Here is a 15,312-nt window from a genome sequence, read left to right on the forward strand (position 1 = left end):
AGCTCAGACTTCATGCCTGGATATAATTCGAGCAAATTAACACTTGCAATATAATTTGCAAAATATAATGTCCATATATGTCGCTGCTGCGTGTGATGCAAGCAAACTCTCGGACGAATCGTGTGCTTCTGATCTGTACGTGCTGCCAAGCTAGCAAGCTACTGCCCGCGTGCTCGATGAGGTGAGCAAACCTGCCGGCCGAATTTGATTAGATCTTTAGACTCGACGCCGGTGGTTATACATAATGTAATTTATCCTCGGAGTAGAATAAGTATTTGCATGACGTGCATCGACTACATGTAAGTCAGTAACTGAGTCTCGACTAATTGCGTGGGCGTGCCTATATACAATACTACCAGGGTTTTGTCTTCTGTGTGGCCACTAGCTGTCGATCGAGCCTTAATTTGCAGCCATCTCGACAGGTCAGGAGTGGGGCAATGATCATCTGTCTTTGCCGTGGTGTTTATAATCGGAGAAACAAACGTACGTATACCAAATGTACTTGTGGGTCTTTCAGGGGTCGGAATAATGCACGGGTACGTCAATACGCCATGCGTCTGAGAGCTTGTGGGTGCACTGGTGTTGAGCCCATTGGTACGAATGGTGCTCTCTGGACGGTGCTGTGTACGTCATGCATGATCATGCATTTTAATTCATATAGCACCCCGGCCAGCTAGTTTTAAATTCGCGTGCGGCTAGCAAATCTCGTTTGGATCTCTTATTAGCCTTCTTTATTGATTCCATTTCATGCAGATGTGTGAGATGTTTTTTTTCTTCTGGATATGTTATTTTAAGGAAGTACTCTCACGCATTTTAAGATTTTTGATTTAACTATCAAAATATAAATTATATGATGTAAAAAGCATATCGTTAGAAAGTTTATTTGATTATGAATCTAATGATATATTTTTTGGCCCCACGTTGGGTCTCAATGAAAAGTTGGGACGGGGGCAAGCTCCTGATCATCTAAAAAAAATAATAATATATTTTTTGTGAAATATAATTTATATTTTGCTAGTTAAATTTGTAATCTTGGGATGCGTGAGTGCCTCGTATATTGGGACGGAGGGAGTAGGTAGCTAGTCGTGCTCTTCTTCTCCTCGACCGTCTGTGTGACTGTGTACGTGGTTTTCAGCCATAATTTTTTGGTCACAAGTTGAGTTGATTGCACCGTGCGGGAGGAGCTGAGGGAACAGTCACAGCGTGTTTTTGCATGATGCATGCTTGGTTCGGGACACTACCGACTATTGTTTCTATCCATTTTATCATTTTTATCTTAATTTGTCTAAAAATGAATATATCTATTCCTAAAACATGTAGACAGAGGGAGTACTGCTCGGCCCAACCCGGAGCCATCAGAAATCCAACAGCACGCTTCTATAGGCCGAAAACCTGACGCGGCCGGCCCACGTGTCACGATCTTCTCCCAAGTCCCAACTCTTTCCCAAACTCCTCTAAAAAAAAAAATCTTTCGGGGCACGCACGGAGGCACGGAGAGCTCCTCCTTCCCGTTTCGCCTCGCCGCCGAAACCAAATGCTGCTGACTAGCCCGGCGAATCGGCGGCGCTCCTCCTAGGGACAGGCAGAGATGGAGACCCCGCTCTTCTTCCTCCTCGCCGGTGCGGCCTGGACGTCCCGGCCGCCTCCTCTGGGCGCCAAGCACCGCCTCGATACCCTTCTCGCGCACGCGCGTGTACTGCTCCTACTTCCTCCAGGGGCCCTACCGATGACTCCACTCAATCGTGCGCCAGTGAGGGGAAAGGCGATGCCCGCGCCGGTTACCGCCGCCACTAGCGCTCTAGTGTAGTTCTGCCCGTGAGCTCCTCTTACATCTGTTTCGATTTGATTTTTTGTAGTGGCTGGGTGGCGCTGCGAGATGTTGATTCTCTGAGCTTGTACATGTTTGGGGTGGGGATCTGCAGGCTCCACATCTAGGAAAATAACGACCAGGGTGTGGATTTGCAGTTTGACACTGTCACGTCTGTATTTTGCCTCTTCTTCTGGTTTTATCAAGGGGGATTCTGAATTTGGGGTCTCTGTGTTCTCAATTTTTTTGTGGGGTCTCTGCTATTGCAGGGGACGGGCTCCACTGATGAGTAACAGAAGGGTGGCATTTCGGAGCTCTTCAGCGAGGCTCGACGGAGTAATTGATTAATTATTGGGTATTATTGTTCAGCATTATGTTCGCGCCACAACTTTATGATATCATCACATCAGTTAATGACTTAATGTGTGCTAGTTAGTTTGTGTCACAACTCACGACACCGGAGGAGCTGTCTGTTAGAGTAATATTATATGCGCATCACTTTGTTTGTTAGCTAATGAAGAAGCTGTTCTAATTTGGTGGCTCGTGTCTTGCAGATATCATGTATTGTCACACGCAGCAGCTCTGCAGCTTGGAGCCTTGGAGGAGCCGAAGAGATCACAAGATCAAAATAAATCGCTTCTTCGGGAAATAGAAGTTCTAAAAATGAAAAGGCAAGGTGCATCTGAAAGCTCCCCTGTGATTAATACTAAACTAAAATGAAAAGTATTAAAGGAAACACAATGTGCTTAAAAAAGGAACCAGATGTGAACTTGCAAGACCTTTAGCATTCAATGCTGCTTATTTAGATGGTAAAGTAAAACGCAGATCTAAAATTGTTAACTATATGTATTTCTTTTCCCTCTATATAGTTTCTGTGAGTTGCTTCTGTTTATGGATACACTGGCCGTTTCTGGATTATTGGCACGGCAGAAGCATCTTATTTGAGAAACAAAATTGCCGACAGTCAAAACATCATACAAAGTGCATTCTCTGATATTCATCACAAGCCAGAATGCCAGAGCGCCAGTACAGATTAATTTTCCCAGTGATGGATTCATGTAGAAACCACACACATGATAGATGAAATGTTTTATGTGTCAGTAAGGAGTAACTTACGGCTCCGACCTTGAATTTACTTGCAACCAGGCCATCTGACCGTCATCACTACCGCAACAACAAATCATCTCAACATCTGGAGACATGTCTCTTTCCCAAGCTCAGAGCACTGTAAGTTCATAATGTCCACACCACTACCTTTCGTTTTTTACAGAACAGGGCACCAGCTCTCATGGCACAGTGTTGGAAGTCGTCAATCACGTATCAATCGTCTCTGCATAAGTTAATTAAGAGAGGTTCTGAACCATCAGCATACACGAAGTTTGCAGTTAATCAGTTAGGAAGCAAAATCTACCACTCGCAATAAGCTATACTCTGAACTTATTTGCTTCAAACATAGCTAACTTAGGCCAGGCCAGGACATAGATAACATAGTTTACTCTCCCTTTTGCAGAAGAATGAACCTTTGTAGTGGGATTTGCAGATTCAGGATGTATCATGGGGAGCACTGAGTGCTTTGACCTACATTAGGAAGCTACTTCCTTTAATATAAGGAAACTCAGGGAAGTTCATGAGACACCGGCTCCTCAAATGAAAAGGTACAACTTAAAAAAAATACTAGTAATACTGTAGAATTTTTCCACAAAAACAATCTTGTCATCTTAGATAGGATGTGGCCTGCAAATCAAGTTAAGTATTTTCCTTGCAGTAATTATCAGGGCCGTATGGCCCGTATCTGAGAAATTGGAGGGCCGTGCGAAATCTAGAATCAGACCCCAATAAAATAACACAGTGATGCAGTTGTGAAGATTTTGAAAAGATAAATCTTCGAACTTTCAGTATTTACTTTAGCAAAAACATGCATGCAATCCTTCAGATGTCATTAATTTCTCATAAGTACATTCTGCAAAATATTATTTCGAATGTCTTAATATCATAGACAATCCATTAACTCTTTCTCGAGGCACCGTAGAACGCATGCAAGTATGACTAACAAATTCAGTTTAGAAACCTTTGCCACTGCAGTAGTGAGAACAAAATTCAATATGCAATAATTGCAGTGGAAAAACTATCTTATCATTTGAAAAAAACTACCGGGAGGTCCCATATTTTCTTTGGAATGAAGTTAGAGAGAGACAGAGGGACGGAGTAGGGAGGAGTGAGGAGCGTACTAGTGCAGAGTATCATAGTAGTACTAAGTAGAGGTGCCCCATACAGGCTTGGTAGTTATCTAGTCGTTAAATGCATAAAAGATCATTTGCAAATCGCTTCTACAATTTTTTTTATTAGTGGGTATAATAACATTTTATTGGCTTAGATTATTTCTATAATCCCTTAAATATATGCATACAATTTTGTGGAGTTATACAATCGGTATGAACTTTAGAGCTTTGTCTGTGTTCAGTTTTCTGCAACTGTCATATGTGCATTTGTTTCCTTACATCCCAAAGAATTCATATCTGAAAGGATATGCAGAAAGAATGGCACAATGTTTCAACCTACGAGCTAAAGCTGTATGTACTACTTCCTTCAAAATCAAGGACGTTATCCTGTGTGAACATGTAATTCACATTCTGTTGTTCCATGGAAAGCAACCTTTGCCCCTCCTCTGGATTGGCGTCCTCTTGACCCCATGGATGGTGCTGACATCTCCTCAGCATCTCCAGCCTCTCTGCAACCTCCTTCATCGTTGGTCTATTCTCCCCACTCATGTTCAAGCATCTCATCACGAGGTGCGTGATCTCTTCGAGCGCTTCAATTTTCATCTCATCCCTCATTTGGCTGTCCAGAAGCTCTTGGTGCTGGCCTGACTTCACTGCCATCATGAAGCATAAAACAAGACTTTTTTCTTCTTCTGGCCCGTCCAAATACAGCGCCTTCCTCCTTGTCAGAAGCTCCAATAGGACGACACCAAAGCTGTATACGTCGCTCTTATCTGTCAGCCGGCATGTCATTAAGTATTCTGGGTCAAGGTATCCGCAAGTTCCTTGCACTAATGTTGCCATCTTGGCCTCATCACCTGGTGCCAGTTTTGATGCTCCGAAATCTGAAACTTTTGCAGTGAGCTTGTCATCCAACAAAATGTTCGCTGTCTTGATGTCACCATGGAGGATTGACGGTGAGGCCGAAGAGTGCATGTATGCCAGTGCCTCGGCTGACTCTACTGCTATCCGGAGAAAGGTACTGAAGGCTGTGTCAGCTTTGAGGTTCTTGCTGTGGATGTAGTGGTAGAGGGTGCCATTTGAGACAAACTCGTAGACCAACATGGGCACTTCTACTTCAAGGCAGCATCCGAGCAGCTTGACGACATTCCTGTGGTTAATCTGGGAGAGGATGAACATCTCACTTGCAAATTCCTTGGTCTGAGCCTTTTCCATCATCTTTGACTTCTTGATCGCCACCACTGTCTTGTCCTCAAGGACACCCTTGTAGACAATGCCGTGCCCGCCACGGCCAAGAACAAAGTCAGCAGCAAAGTTGTTAGTAGACTTCTCGAGCTCTTCCTCGGAGAAGATCTTGAAACCTCCAGCATGGGTGCCAGTGACATTGTAGGCACGCATCTGCTGTTGCAGGAAAAAGCCTCCGTTTAGCTCGAAGAACTTCTGCTTTGTTCTGATAAGGTTCCTCTTCTGGATCCCCAGGTAGAGCCAGAAGCACATGAACACAGGCAAGAACACTCCAACGCTGACTCCTGAGTACGACAACAAAATTGCAGGAGCAATGACAAAATTGAAGGAGCATTCGAAGGGACAAAGTTGCAGGATTTTCTGTTTTACCTGTAACCACTTTCAGGGCTAACGAGAAATTGTCCTTTGGCCGGCAACCATTCTTGATGGTGGCATCTCCACTAGTTCCAGGAGGGCATTGACAAGTGTAACTTCCCGGCGTATTTGTGCAGACTCCGTAGCATGGATGTTCTTCTTTGAGTTGGCACTCGTCAATGTCTTCCGATCGGCAAAATAATCCATCAGACAAAAGTGGCAGAAGGAGCAGGAAGCAGAACAGGTAAACAGTTCAGCTGTGTTCAAATTGTAGCAAGACTCATACCGCTGCATCCACCGTCGAGGTAGGGGTTGCCGTTGTAGCCCTTGGAGCAGTTGCAGTAGTACCCGGGGCCGTTGGTGGTGTCGGCGCACTCGCTGCAAGCACTCCGACAGGCAAAGTCCGCTGCGTTGCGCTTGGCAGTGCTGCAGTTGCCGACATTCCGGACAGCCCAGTCGAGCACGACGGGCACGGCAAAGTTGTCGGTCCGGTTAATGTACTCGCCGTCACCGCCCTCATATGTGGTATTCAACCAGTCGGTCTCCACCAGGAACACGTACCGGCAAGTTGTGCTGTTGCTGTAGAAGATTGGGTCCCCCACCCGCTTCGGGAATTCGAGCATGTATGGCTCGTAATAGTCCACGGCGGCGGGTATGGTGCTCTGGCAGCAGGCGACACCCGTGCAGGATCCCGGTTTGGTGAACCGTGACGGCCGGCACACGGACATGCAGCCACTGACGTAGTAGCCGGCGGTGTCGACGAAATAGCCAAGGTTGGGGCAGCCCAGCGCGACGAGGCGGTTCCTGGCCTGGGAGAAGAGGTAGTGGCTTCCGAAAAGAGGCACTGATGTGCCGGTCTGGTTAATGATGACCCCTTTGCTGTCGTAGCAGTGGCGTGTCGCGTTGATGTATGCCCAGGCCTCGCCGGTGGTGATTGACAGGCTAGTGATCTGGACGCCATAGCCGGTGACTGCGAGCCGTGGGGTCGGGAAGGAGTCGTCACACTCAAGCTCAAAGCCCCCTCGGCTGTCATTGCGGAAACAACTGGCGCCGATGCCGAAGGGGTAAGGGATGGTGATGTTGCCGCACTTGTTGCGGCAGTCCGGCCGCACGACCTGTGGTGGGGGCGGCTGCTGCTCTTGAGCCGAGACCCGTGTCGGTGGCAGTACAAACAGTAGCATGATTGCCTGCAGGTGCAAGATGGCGGCCATTTCTGCTCTGCTACTCTGCTCAGACAGTTGGGGAAGTGTCAGCTGCTCAAGCATCGCACATTCATATACACATCCAGATGACCAGATGCTGAAAATTCTGTCACTAGCAAGGACTTGGTCAATTATGCCCAGCAATAGCAAACAATGCATTATCTGGAGCACTGACGGCGATGACACGGACCATTGCCGTTTAGCTAATGGCAGAACTTGTTTAACAAGGCCGCTCTTTGCAGAGCCATACATGTCTAACCACATGCCAGTAGGCGAGTGGTGCGGTGGTTAACCAAACTGCCGGCCAGCCATCATTGGCTGCCTTGTTCCTTCCCATAATTAACCAAACATACTATGGCCCTCGTCATCCAATCCAGCACGTGAGACGTGATTCAAGACAAATTAGTAAGCGCTCAGTTACAAAGATAGCGTCGCCATTTAGCTCAAGAGGTGGTCAAGCAAATGCTCGCTGTTTTCTTCCATCACTACATATATATTGCTATATACATATAGAGAGCTGCTACTGCCGCCTTACAGTTGTTCAATGAAGATCGATGACATCATATCATACTTTAAGCCGTTAAACTGATAAGCATCCTTGAATTCTTCGTTGTCTTTGACAGGATGACGGCATGCTAGCAGCCTAGTGATTTCATCAGGGCGCTATTGGGAGGAAGCGGCGGGCGCTTGAACCACGGCACGGGCGCGACGAACTTGCCTTCTTCTCCGTCGATGACGCTGCGGCTGCCTTCCTGCTCGCCTGACACGACACATGCAACCAAAATTAACACACGGAGGTATACATGAAGATTTGCATCGTGGATCTCGAAATAGCTACTGCCTCCGTTTCTAAATTCTTGTCAAAATATTAAATGTATCTAGATGTGTTTTAAAAATATATACGTCGAAATATTTTGGTAAATTTGAGACAAGAATTTAGAAACGGAGTAGGTAACTGATGGCTGCATGCCAGTAGGCGGTCTCCCTTCATGCCGTTAATCCAACCGAGGTGCCGGCCATGGGCAAGCTTGCCGGCGGAGGCGCTGGCCACGAGCGCGATCAAAACCGCAGCCACGAACACCGCTTTGGATGCCATCTTCCTCCTCTTCTTCTTCTTCTTTTTAATCTGGCTAGCTATGCGCTGCACATTCATGGTTCTACCAAGACATATTACTCCATGTATATATACTCCAGAGGCTCGATCGGGTTGCGACAACAATGAGATTTGTTTGGTGCTCATGAGTCATGCCTAAGAAAGAGAGTGCACACGTAGGCTGTAGGCAGTTATGCAAAGGCCTACCTTGTGATTAATAATTGCTGGCGGAGGGAGAAGCTTAAACCAGTTTTAAGCATAGAGGGCGGGAATCAATATCTTGTAGCGCTGTAGACTTGTTGGCTCTAACTAAGCTTGACCAAAATGCTCGTATGGACAGGCAGAATCGAAATGGAAACAATGTCAGCATGTGCTCCATTAGTTACTCTCATCATGTTACGTGATAAAGGTTTGCCGACGGTGGGTGTGCACGGGTGCGTAGCTCCTGATTTACCAATATTGAAACTTGAAAGCATTTTTTGAGCTTGGTTCAAATTATGTATTCCCTCCGTCTCAAAATAAGTGTACAAATCCACGTCACTTATTTTGGGACGGAGAGAGTAGTAAATGTATTCTTCGTCTCAACTATATATTGCGGAAGTTTGGCTTTCTCTTTAACCTTTTTTTGTTGCAAATTTCGTCCCTCATTTGTGATTGGCTTTATCTGGTAAATTTGGTCCTCGTGCTGATTTATTGTGATTGATAGATGGATTATTGGCTTCTTTGCCATGTCAGTGCATGGTGTGGCTATTTCTCATCCCATGAAAAATTGCCACATCATGCGCCAATGTGGCAAAGCAGTCGACCATTCATCTACACACGTCTGGTGAAATCCAGTCGCAAGGAACAAATTGATCCGGTACTGAAATTTGCACAAAAAAGGAGTCCAGGGAAGAAGTTCAACTAGAAACCTTTTCGGATTCTAACACCTAGAAATCTTTTCTATCGAGACTCTTTGGTTTAAAGAGTGGATGCTCCAAAATTCCTGTGGATATTACGGACACATTTTATCCCATCAACGACATACGTCAATTTTGATTGAACAAGCCCAACTAGAAAATCAGGGATAACCACGAAGTTCATAACGGGTAAAAATTAACTAAAAGCTTGAGGGGCGCACACATGTGTTGCTTTATTCCGCCGCGCGGCGAGTGAACTGAGCCTAAATACCTGAAGGTCGGAGACTACAACTTTCATCTCCCTGAACATCACGTAGACACATGCCGATCACTATTCCAAATCAGTGTGCCCTGCTGAGACCAGAGTCTAACAATCTGTTTCGATTTCTTTAATTTCCTCCATACCCATTTGCTTACTAGCCATGCTTTCGTAGCACCACATATGACTTTTGCTGATATGAAGTGAGCGGTAGCTAAAATAAACGTTCTCGTGCGAGCAAGATAAAGTCTTATTTACTTGCTAAAATGTAAACCTTACAATGTTGGGATAAATTCATGTTCCTTGATAACACTGAAGATTCAACCTCTCAGTACACACTAGTAGTACATCGTTTAATCAGACCAGTCCTCCACCATTATACCACTGATATATACGAACAAGTTCCCCATACAAAGAAGGCCCATTCGGTACTCAAGCTAGATGGATGTGCGTGGTTTCCATAATATATTCTGTCTTGGGGTTTGGCCAGCTTCCATGGCTGCATTCCCTCCCAGCTGGGACTAGCTGGCGGAAGGCGGGACAGGAAGCGGCCGGTCGTGCGCCGCCGGCAGGCTGTGGATCATGAAGGCCTTCTCTTCTTCTTCTTCCCCGCTCAAACGCCTTCCTCCATGATCCCCTCCTATATACGATCCCAATTCCCAAACAGGCAAGAGTCATTATCAAACATACCATCACACAAGAAAAAAGACTAAACCACATGTGTGCACAAATCACACGACAAGAGTTATAGGAAGAATGCAATATCGTAATGACGCGATCGAGAGATTTAATTAGCAGCCGTTAAGCAATTAGCTACTAGTACCGATTGTGGAGTGGCGATGGGTAGTGTAAGGAGATGGCTGCATCCCAGCAGGATGTCCTCCCATGATGCTGCCGCCGGCGTACGGCGCCTCAGCATGGCCGTGAATCACAAGCTCGCCACAAAAACACACGAGAAGAAGCAGAGCTGGGAATGCTTTGGGCGCCATCTGTTTTCTTTTTCGTCTTACTGTAAGTTTTGGTCGTTTGGTGTTCTATGTAAACTCGGCGAGTATATATGCATCGGTAGACGAACTAGCTGGAGTAACAGATTTTGCTTTAAAACAAAAGCTAACAGATTACTAATAGCCATGCACTAGTTTGGCCTAGGTCATAATTGTTTAGCAAATGAAAGGAGGAATCGGTATCTTGTACTCAATACTCAGTCCACAGGAGTAGAGTACTAGTTTATTTATTATCAGGAAGATGGCGTAATCAAACACACTGGTGCAAATTCTTGTCATATTCAAACTTATTGAATTTTCAAACAGACGCCATTGCAATTCCACGTTTTCCAAATTTCTGTCACCCTACAAATAACATACTTCCTCTGTCCAACAAATGATGTCTCAACTTTGACTAAATATGAATGCATCTATACACTAAGTCATGTCTAAATACATTGAACGGAGAGAGTACAATTATCTAGTTTTATTAGAAGAACCAAAGTAAATTAAAAGAAGAATGAACCAAAAAAGACATCTGATTGATTCCAAGAGCGTACAGGTACAAGAAAGAAATGCATCATCTACTGCTAGGTCTCAGGGAGATACAGAACTGTGGAAAGATACATACTCTCAAGTAAAATAGTAACCAGGCTTCCACGGAGAACAAATAAAAAATGTTTGACATTCTCATATAAATATCAGTTCCTTAAAAAAACATTACCAATCGCGCCATGATATATATAAAGAACATGTTATTTTTCCTAACAATATTTCTTAAAATGTGTAGGATGCAGTCTGAACTCTGAAATTTGACAGATACATATACATGTAAATTTCCCGTTTTGCTATCCTGTCTCGCTGTAAATGGGAAGAAAACACAAAAAAATAATCATCCTCTATTCAAAAATCTTCTCACCAGTGGAGAAAACCAAGAAAAGGACTGAACTAAAAATACAAAGGTATCCTGGAACAAAGAAGACTGTTTTCCAGGTTTCTGAGCTTTTTAGATCCATGTTAGAAGCCTTTGCAGCCTCCAGAATATTTCCTGTGAGACCGACGCCAACTATACCAGCCAATGTCCCGGCTGTATTTGAAACCCCCATCACTATGCTAGCAAATTTCGGAGCAACATCCATGTGATTCACAGCAAAACCTGCTCTTCCTAGAGCCAGAAAACCAAGAGATACCGATGAACAAATCACAGTCCCTGAGGGTGTCCCGAAAGAAGGAAGGGCCATAAGTGCAACAGCCGAGACAACAAACCCAATGGTGTTCAGGAGCTTCCTTGTCTTGGTAACTGATAAAATCTTTCTTGTAATCAAGTGATCGGCAACCACTCCACCAACATTGGAAAATATAAACATGTTGAAATAGGGAAGCATCTTCGAGGATCCCATATCCTGAAGGCTAAGCTTAAGGGCTAATTCAAAATAGGTAGGCAGCCAGTTCATGATAACATACAAGGCATAGTGGAAGGTAAAGTTGTTCACAACAATTGCCCAAACAGGCAGACTGAAGATTATCCTTCGCCATGGTATCTTTACAGTGCGAGGTACCACAACCCCACCTGCTTGTGCCTTAATCTTCTCTGGAGAAGACACCTTTGATATTGACACTTTTGGAAGGTCAGAACGAGGAGGTTCACTGGAAAACTTTAACCATATTACAGACCATGCTACTCCCAGTACTGCTTCAACAAAGAAAACTGATTGGGGTCCCATGTGCTTCACCAGACTTGGAAACAACAGCATGCCACCAGCTGCCCCGAGGTACATCCCAGATGTTGTTAAAGATACTGACCGAGAGCGCTCCTGTGGTGGCACCCATTGTGCCAGAACAGTGTGGATGGCAGGAAATATAAAGCCTTGTGCTACACCAACAAAGAGGCGAGAAAGCACCAGAATGGCTACTCTGTTGGCGTCTAGTGGAGTTAAACCACATATCAAAGACCACAACAAGAATGACAGCAGAAGAACACGTCTACCTCCCATTCTCTGGGCTGCCCATCCACCAGGAACTTGTGACAAAACATAACCATAATAGAACATGGAGAGCACCATGCCTTTGTTTGCTTGATTCACCTCGATTGCATCAGCTGCTACAGTGTAAGCAATCGAGAAACCCACCCGCTCAATGTAACAAACATTTGTGCAGATGAATGTCAGCAACACTATGACATAACGCCTTGGGAACTTCATTCTTGACATTTCTAATCAGAGATGAAGCACAAAGTTTTATAGCACTCTTAATCAGGCCACCCCTTGCTGACCTCCCAGGGGTACTCACCAAGTTTTACCATAAACCTGTGTTTCTTCCTTCAATCTCTGGAGATACCAAGATCTGTAGCAGATAAATAGTGACCATTCATTGCTATGAAACAGTGTGAGATTTTTCACCCGTGCTTCATATACCTGTTCAATTTACTGGTCTCATAAGCAATTTAACAGCGATAGATCTCTATTATACTGCACATTAACTCAATAGACCTGCTCAATGAAGACCTACATCATTTGATTAGATGAATCAAGACATGAATATTATATTCAAATGTGTCACTTCTGCAATGAAATGCGGTACTCGACCACGTTCGGAATGCAACAGATGCCATTTGCGAGCCATATATGGCTTACAAAGTCAGCAGAAGATCTTGGAGTTTTGCTTTTTCTTAGAGGAAACATGCTCATCTAAACCATTGAACAAACCCATACCCATCAAAACCTACTCAAAGCACGGGCTGATCAAGATATTACTTATATCCTAGCAGCAAACAGAGAGCATTTTTCCTAAGTGATTTTGTCAGATGTCTTAGAGGATGTATGTCACTAACAAGAATAATTCTAAGCAATGACATAACTAAAGGGCAAGAGAGTGCCAAGCCAGCATACACCCTGTCTGCCATCTGACTTTAATCTAATGAAAACACAGTAAATTCAGATCTATCATACACACGGCTACTAACATTAACTTTGATCTAGATATTACTTAAATCATGAAACCAGATTACAAAAAGTAAACTTGTATTACCAGCAAATTAACCATTGGGAGCGAAATATACAAAAGGAGTTTCAGAGGTTAATATTTAGTACTGGTAGCTAGAAACACAAATGTAACTACAACGTTAATTGACCACATGTAACAATAGATGGTTGATGGGTGGACCCAGAAATTGCTCACGCCCCGGGCCAAAATAGCTTGGACTAAAAAAATTCCAAGACAATTGATCAAAATTTGGACACAGTACTCAATTGTCAAGTAAAATTTTCCAAGACAATTAATCAAAATTTGGCCCAAAATGGTTGATTGACCCTAGGCTCCCACGATCACATTGGAAAGATAGCCCCTTTCCACTGGCGGTTGTTTATGAAATGAATGACTGCAGTTGGTTTCTAAGGACAAAAGTAAGCCTCATATGTAGAGAAGTCATCATCATACATGTTAGCAAGATCAACTAGCTTGTATTCATTATAATTAGCAAAAAAAATCCTTGGATCAGACAAGCAATCTGAGGGCAATCAAATCAAACAACAGGGAATTTGAGGGAAAGAAGGGGCTACCTGCCTCAGGATTTGGGGGCAGCCTGCAGGCAGCCGGTCGGGGGAGACAATGTCTGCGGGAGAGACAGTCGCCGGTCGGGGGAGCAGAGGAGATAAGGTCGCTGGTCAGGCGATGGCAGGACGTCGAGTTCCTGACCTAGCCGGCGGCGGGGCGGGACCAGCGGGCGTTGGGGAGCCGGCCAGCGGAGGAGGCGAGGCTGGATGGAGGCGGGCACGGGCTGCAGCCAGGGCCTAGGCGCGGCGCTCTTTCTGCCTCTCTCGCTCCCTCGTGTTCGTGTTTGCCCGTATTTTCTTTAGCCGATGGCAAGGCACCCTGTGCTGGCTGGGCTGGTGGGCCGCGACGCCCCAGGCCGAACCTAGCTTTTCTTTTTCTTTAGGCTAAAAATTTGGGCCACGCTCCAGGCCGTGGCCCGTGTTGCCTGGGGCCTGGCTCTGCTTACTTGATGCCATTTCCCCCCTATGGGTTATGGGATTAGAAACACACGTTGTTGTGTTTATCGAGTAGTGATACACTACACATACAAGCTTGCAGCAGGGGAACGGAGGACGGCGGGCACGGAGAAGACGATGTGGTCGAGCGCGACGCAGCCGCGCACGGGGGGCGTGGGGGCGGCGTGACGCAGACGAAAGGCCTGTTTGGTTGCTGGCCTGGAGCATAGCTGCCTCGCTTGAAGCCTCCTTGAGCCATGCCTGAGTTGTGTTTGGTTGACGTCCTGAAGAGCAAGATGCTTGCCTGGCCTAGAGAGCATAGCGGTGTAGTTAGCCTGGCTCAGGCCTAGGATTTCGTAGGCCTGGACAAGGCCACAACTGCTTGAGGTGCTAATCCCTTTAATTTAAAAAGCGAGTGGACAGCATAAGCTTGCAAAGGTCCGTCCCACGTCGGATTCATTTTTTATTCAATACTTTAATGCTCTATCCGATCAGGCACCAACCAAACAAAAAGCTCGTAGGGCTGCCTCGTCAGGCAAAAAAGGAGGGAAATGTCCTCTTGCACCTAGGTGCGACCGCACCCTGAATCTGCTCTTTACAAAATACGTTGAGATTCGTAAATGCTATCTTCCTCCTATATGTATTTGGATCCGTATGCCCATTTTAATTTTGTATTCTTCAACAGTGCTGGGCCCACCATGTGTTTTGCTTCCTTGCACCACCACCCGATTTCTCTACCCGCACCTCCCCCCACGCTATCTTCCTCCTCTGCCTTTCTCTCTCACTTTTCTCTCCCCTGCTCTCGTCCGACGGTGGCGACCGCCGATTGCTGCTCCCGTTCGCTGCTAGCTCTGCCCTTGTCCATTTCGACTAGAAGAACCCGTCCGCCTGCTCCTCCTGTGCCATGGATGTTGTCGGGGTTCGGCCGACTCCAGAACGAGCCGCCGTTCTCGAGATTCCGGCGGCTGGATGCCGTAGTTGGGGAAGACGCTGCGACGTTGTCGGAGCCTGACCCCGTGAAGATGAACTCGGTGAAGATGTTGGTGGCATCATGGACGAGCTCCGCGATGAGAGAGAGAGGGGGGGGGGGAGGGGGGCGGCTGGTGCTGGCTGGCGGCGGCGCCGCCGCGCGGCCGTGCCCAGGCGTGGGGGCGGCAGCACCCCAGCGGCTTTTTCGTGCCCGGGCAGGGGGGCGGCGGCACCACGCGTCCGCGTCCTGCTGACCGTGGCCATGCCGTGGACGAGCTCCGAACTGCGACAACGGA

General features: G+C 46.1%; 2 protein-coding genes and 2 long non-coding RNA genes across 14 annotated transcripts; 1 reads left to right on the top strand and 3 right to left on the bottom strand.

The window, feature by feature from the left end:
- The first annotated feature begins 1,441 nt into the window (after positions 1-1,441).
- On the top strand, positions 1,442-8,338 carry LOC104583840. Of its 10 annotated transcripts, none has more exons than XR_001407330.2 (6): positions 1,442-1,979; positions 2,077-2,483; positions 2,954-3,034; positions 3,318-3,462; positions 5,506-5,869; positions 7,451-8,069. It is a non-coding gene; the product is annotated as an uncharacterized LOC104583840 (long non-coding RNA). The 10 variants fall into 10 exon arrangements; XR_002965466.1 differs by lacking the exon at positions 5,506-5,869 and having other exon boundaries at positions 1,443-1,979; positions 2,077-2,285; positions 2,362-2,483; XR_731889.3 differs by lacking the exon at positions 5,506-5,869 and having other exon boundaries at positions 1,444-1,979; positions 2,077-2,162; positions 2,362-2,483.
- On the bottom strand, positions 4,157-6,836 carry LOC100836048 (wall-associated receptor kinase 1). Its single transcript, XM_003572874.4, has 3 exons — positions 5,912-6,836; positions 5,641-5,808; positions 4,157-5,555 (listed from the first exon to the last, which is right to left on the bottom strand). Exons 1-3 carry the CDS (start codon positions 6,834-6,836, stop codon positions 4,363-4,365), a joined length of 2,286 nt encoding a protein of 761 aa, XP_003572922.3. The 3' UTR covers positions 4,157-4,362.
- A 972-nt stretch (positions 8,339-9,310) lies between the features above and the next one.
- Positions 9,311-10,136, bottom strand: LOC106866473. Its single transcript, XR_001406847.2, has 2 exons — positions 9,902-10,136; positions 9,311-9,718 (listed from the first exon to the last, which is right to left on the bottom strand). It is a non-coding gene; the product is annotated as an uncharacterized LOC106866473 (long non-coding RNA).
- A 645-nt stretch (positions 10,137-10,781) lies between these two features.
- Positions 10,782-13,878, bottom strand: LOC100821612 (probable anion transporter 7). 2 transcript variants are annotated; one of them, XM_003570315.4, is made up of 2 exons: positions 13,619-13,878; positions 10,782-12,475 (listed from the first exon to the last, which is right to left on the bottom strand). In XM_003570315.4, the coding sequence occupies exon 2, from the start codon at positions 12,269-12,271 to the stop codon at positions 10,961-10,963; it is 1,311 nt and encodes a 436-aa protein (XP_003570363.1). In that variant the 5' UTR covers positions 12,272-12,475; positions 13,619-13,878; the 3' UTR covers positions 10,782-10,960. The 2 variants fall into 2 exon arrangements, with proteins under 2 accessions (XP_003570363.1, XP_010235946.1); XM_010237644.3 differs by having other exon boundaries at positions 10,782-12,565.
- Between the last annotated feature and the right edge of the window lie 1,434 nt (positions 13,879-15,312).

The sequence above is a fragment of the Brachypodium distachyon genome, chromosome 3 (assembly GCF_000005505.3).
Source record: "Brachypodium distachyon strain Bd21 chromosome 3, Brachypodium_distachyon_v3.0, whole genome shotgun sequence".
In the NCBI taxonomy this organism is placed as follows: domain Eukaryota; kingdom Viridiplantae; phylum Streptophyta; class Magnoliopsida; order Poales; family Poaceae; genus Brachypodium; species Brachypodium distachyon.

What these genes read in the sequence shown, in the direction of transcription:
- LOC100836048 (XM_003572874.4), bottom strand. Translation starts at nt 6,836, where the DNA reads ATGGCCGCCATCTTGCACCTGCAGGCAATCATGCTACTGTTTGTACTG. An exon ending in CCTCGACGGTGGATGCAGCG is followed by an intron (nt 5,809 to 5,911) that starts GTATGAGTCTTG and finishes GCCGATCGGAAG; the next exon opens with ACATTGACGAGTGCCAACTC. An exon ending in AGCCCTGAAAGTGGTTACAG is followed by an intron (nt 5,556 to 5,640) that starts GTAAAACAGAAA and finishes TGTCGTACTCAG; the next exon opens with GAGTCAGCGTTGGAGTGTTC.
- LOC100821612 (XM_003570315.4), bottom strand. Translation starts at nt 12,271, where the DNA reads ATGTCAAGAATGAAGTTCCCAAGGCGTTATGTCATAGTGTTGCTGACA.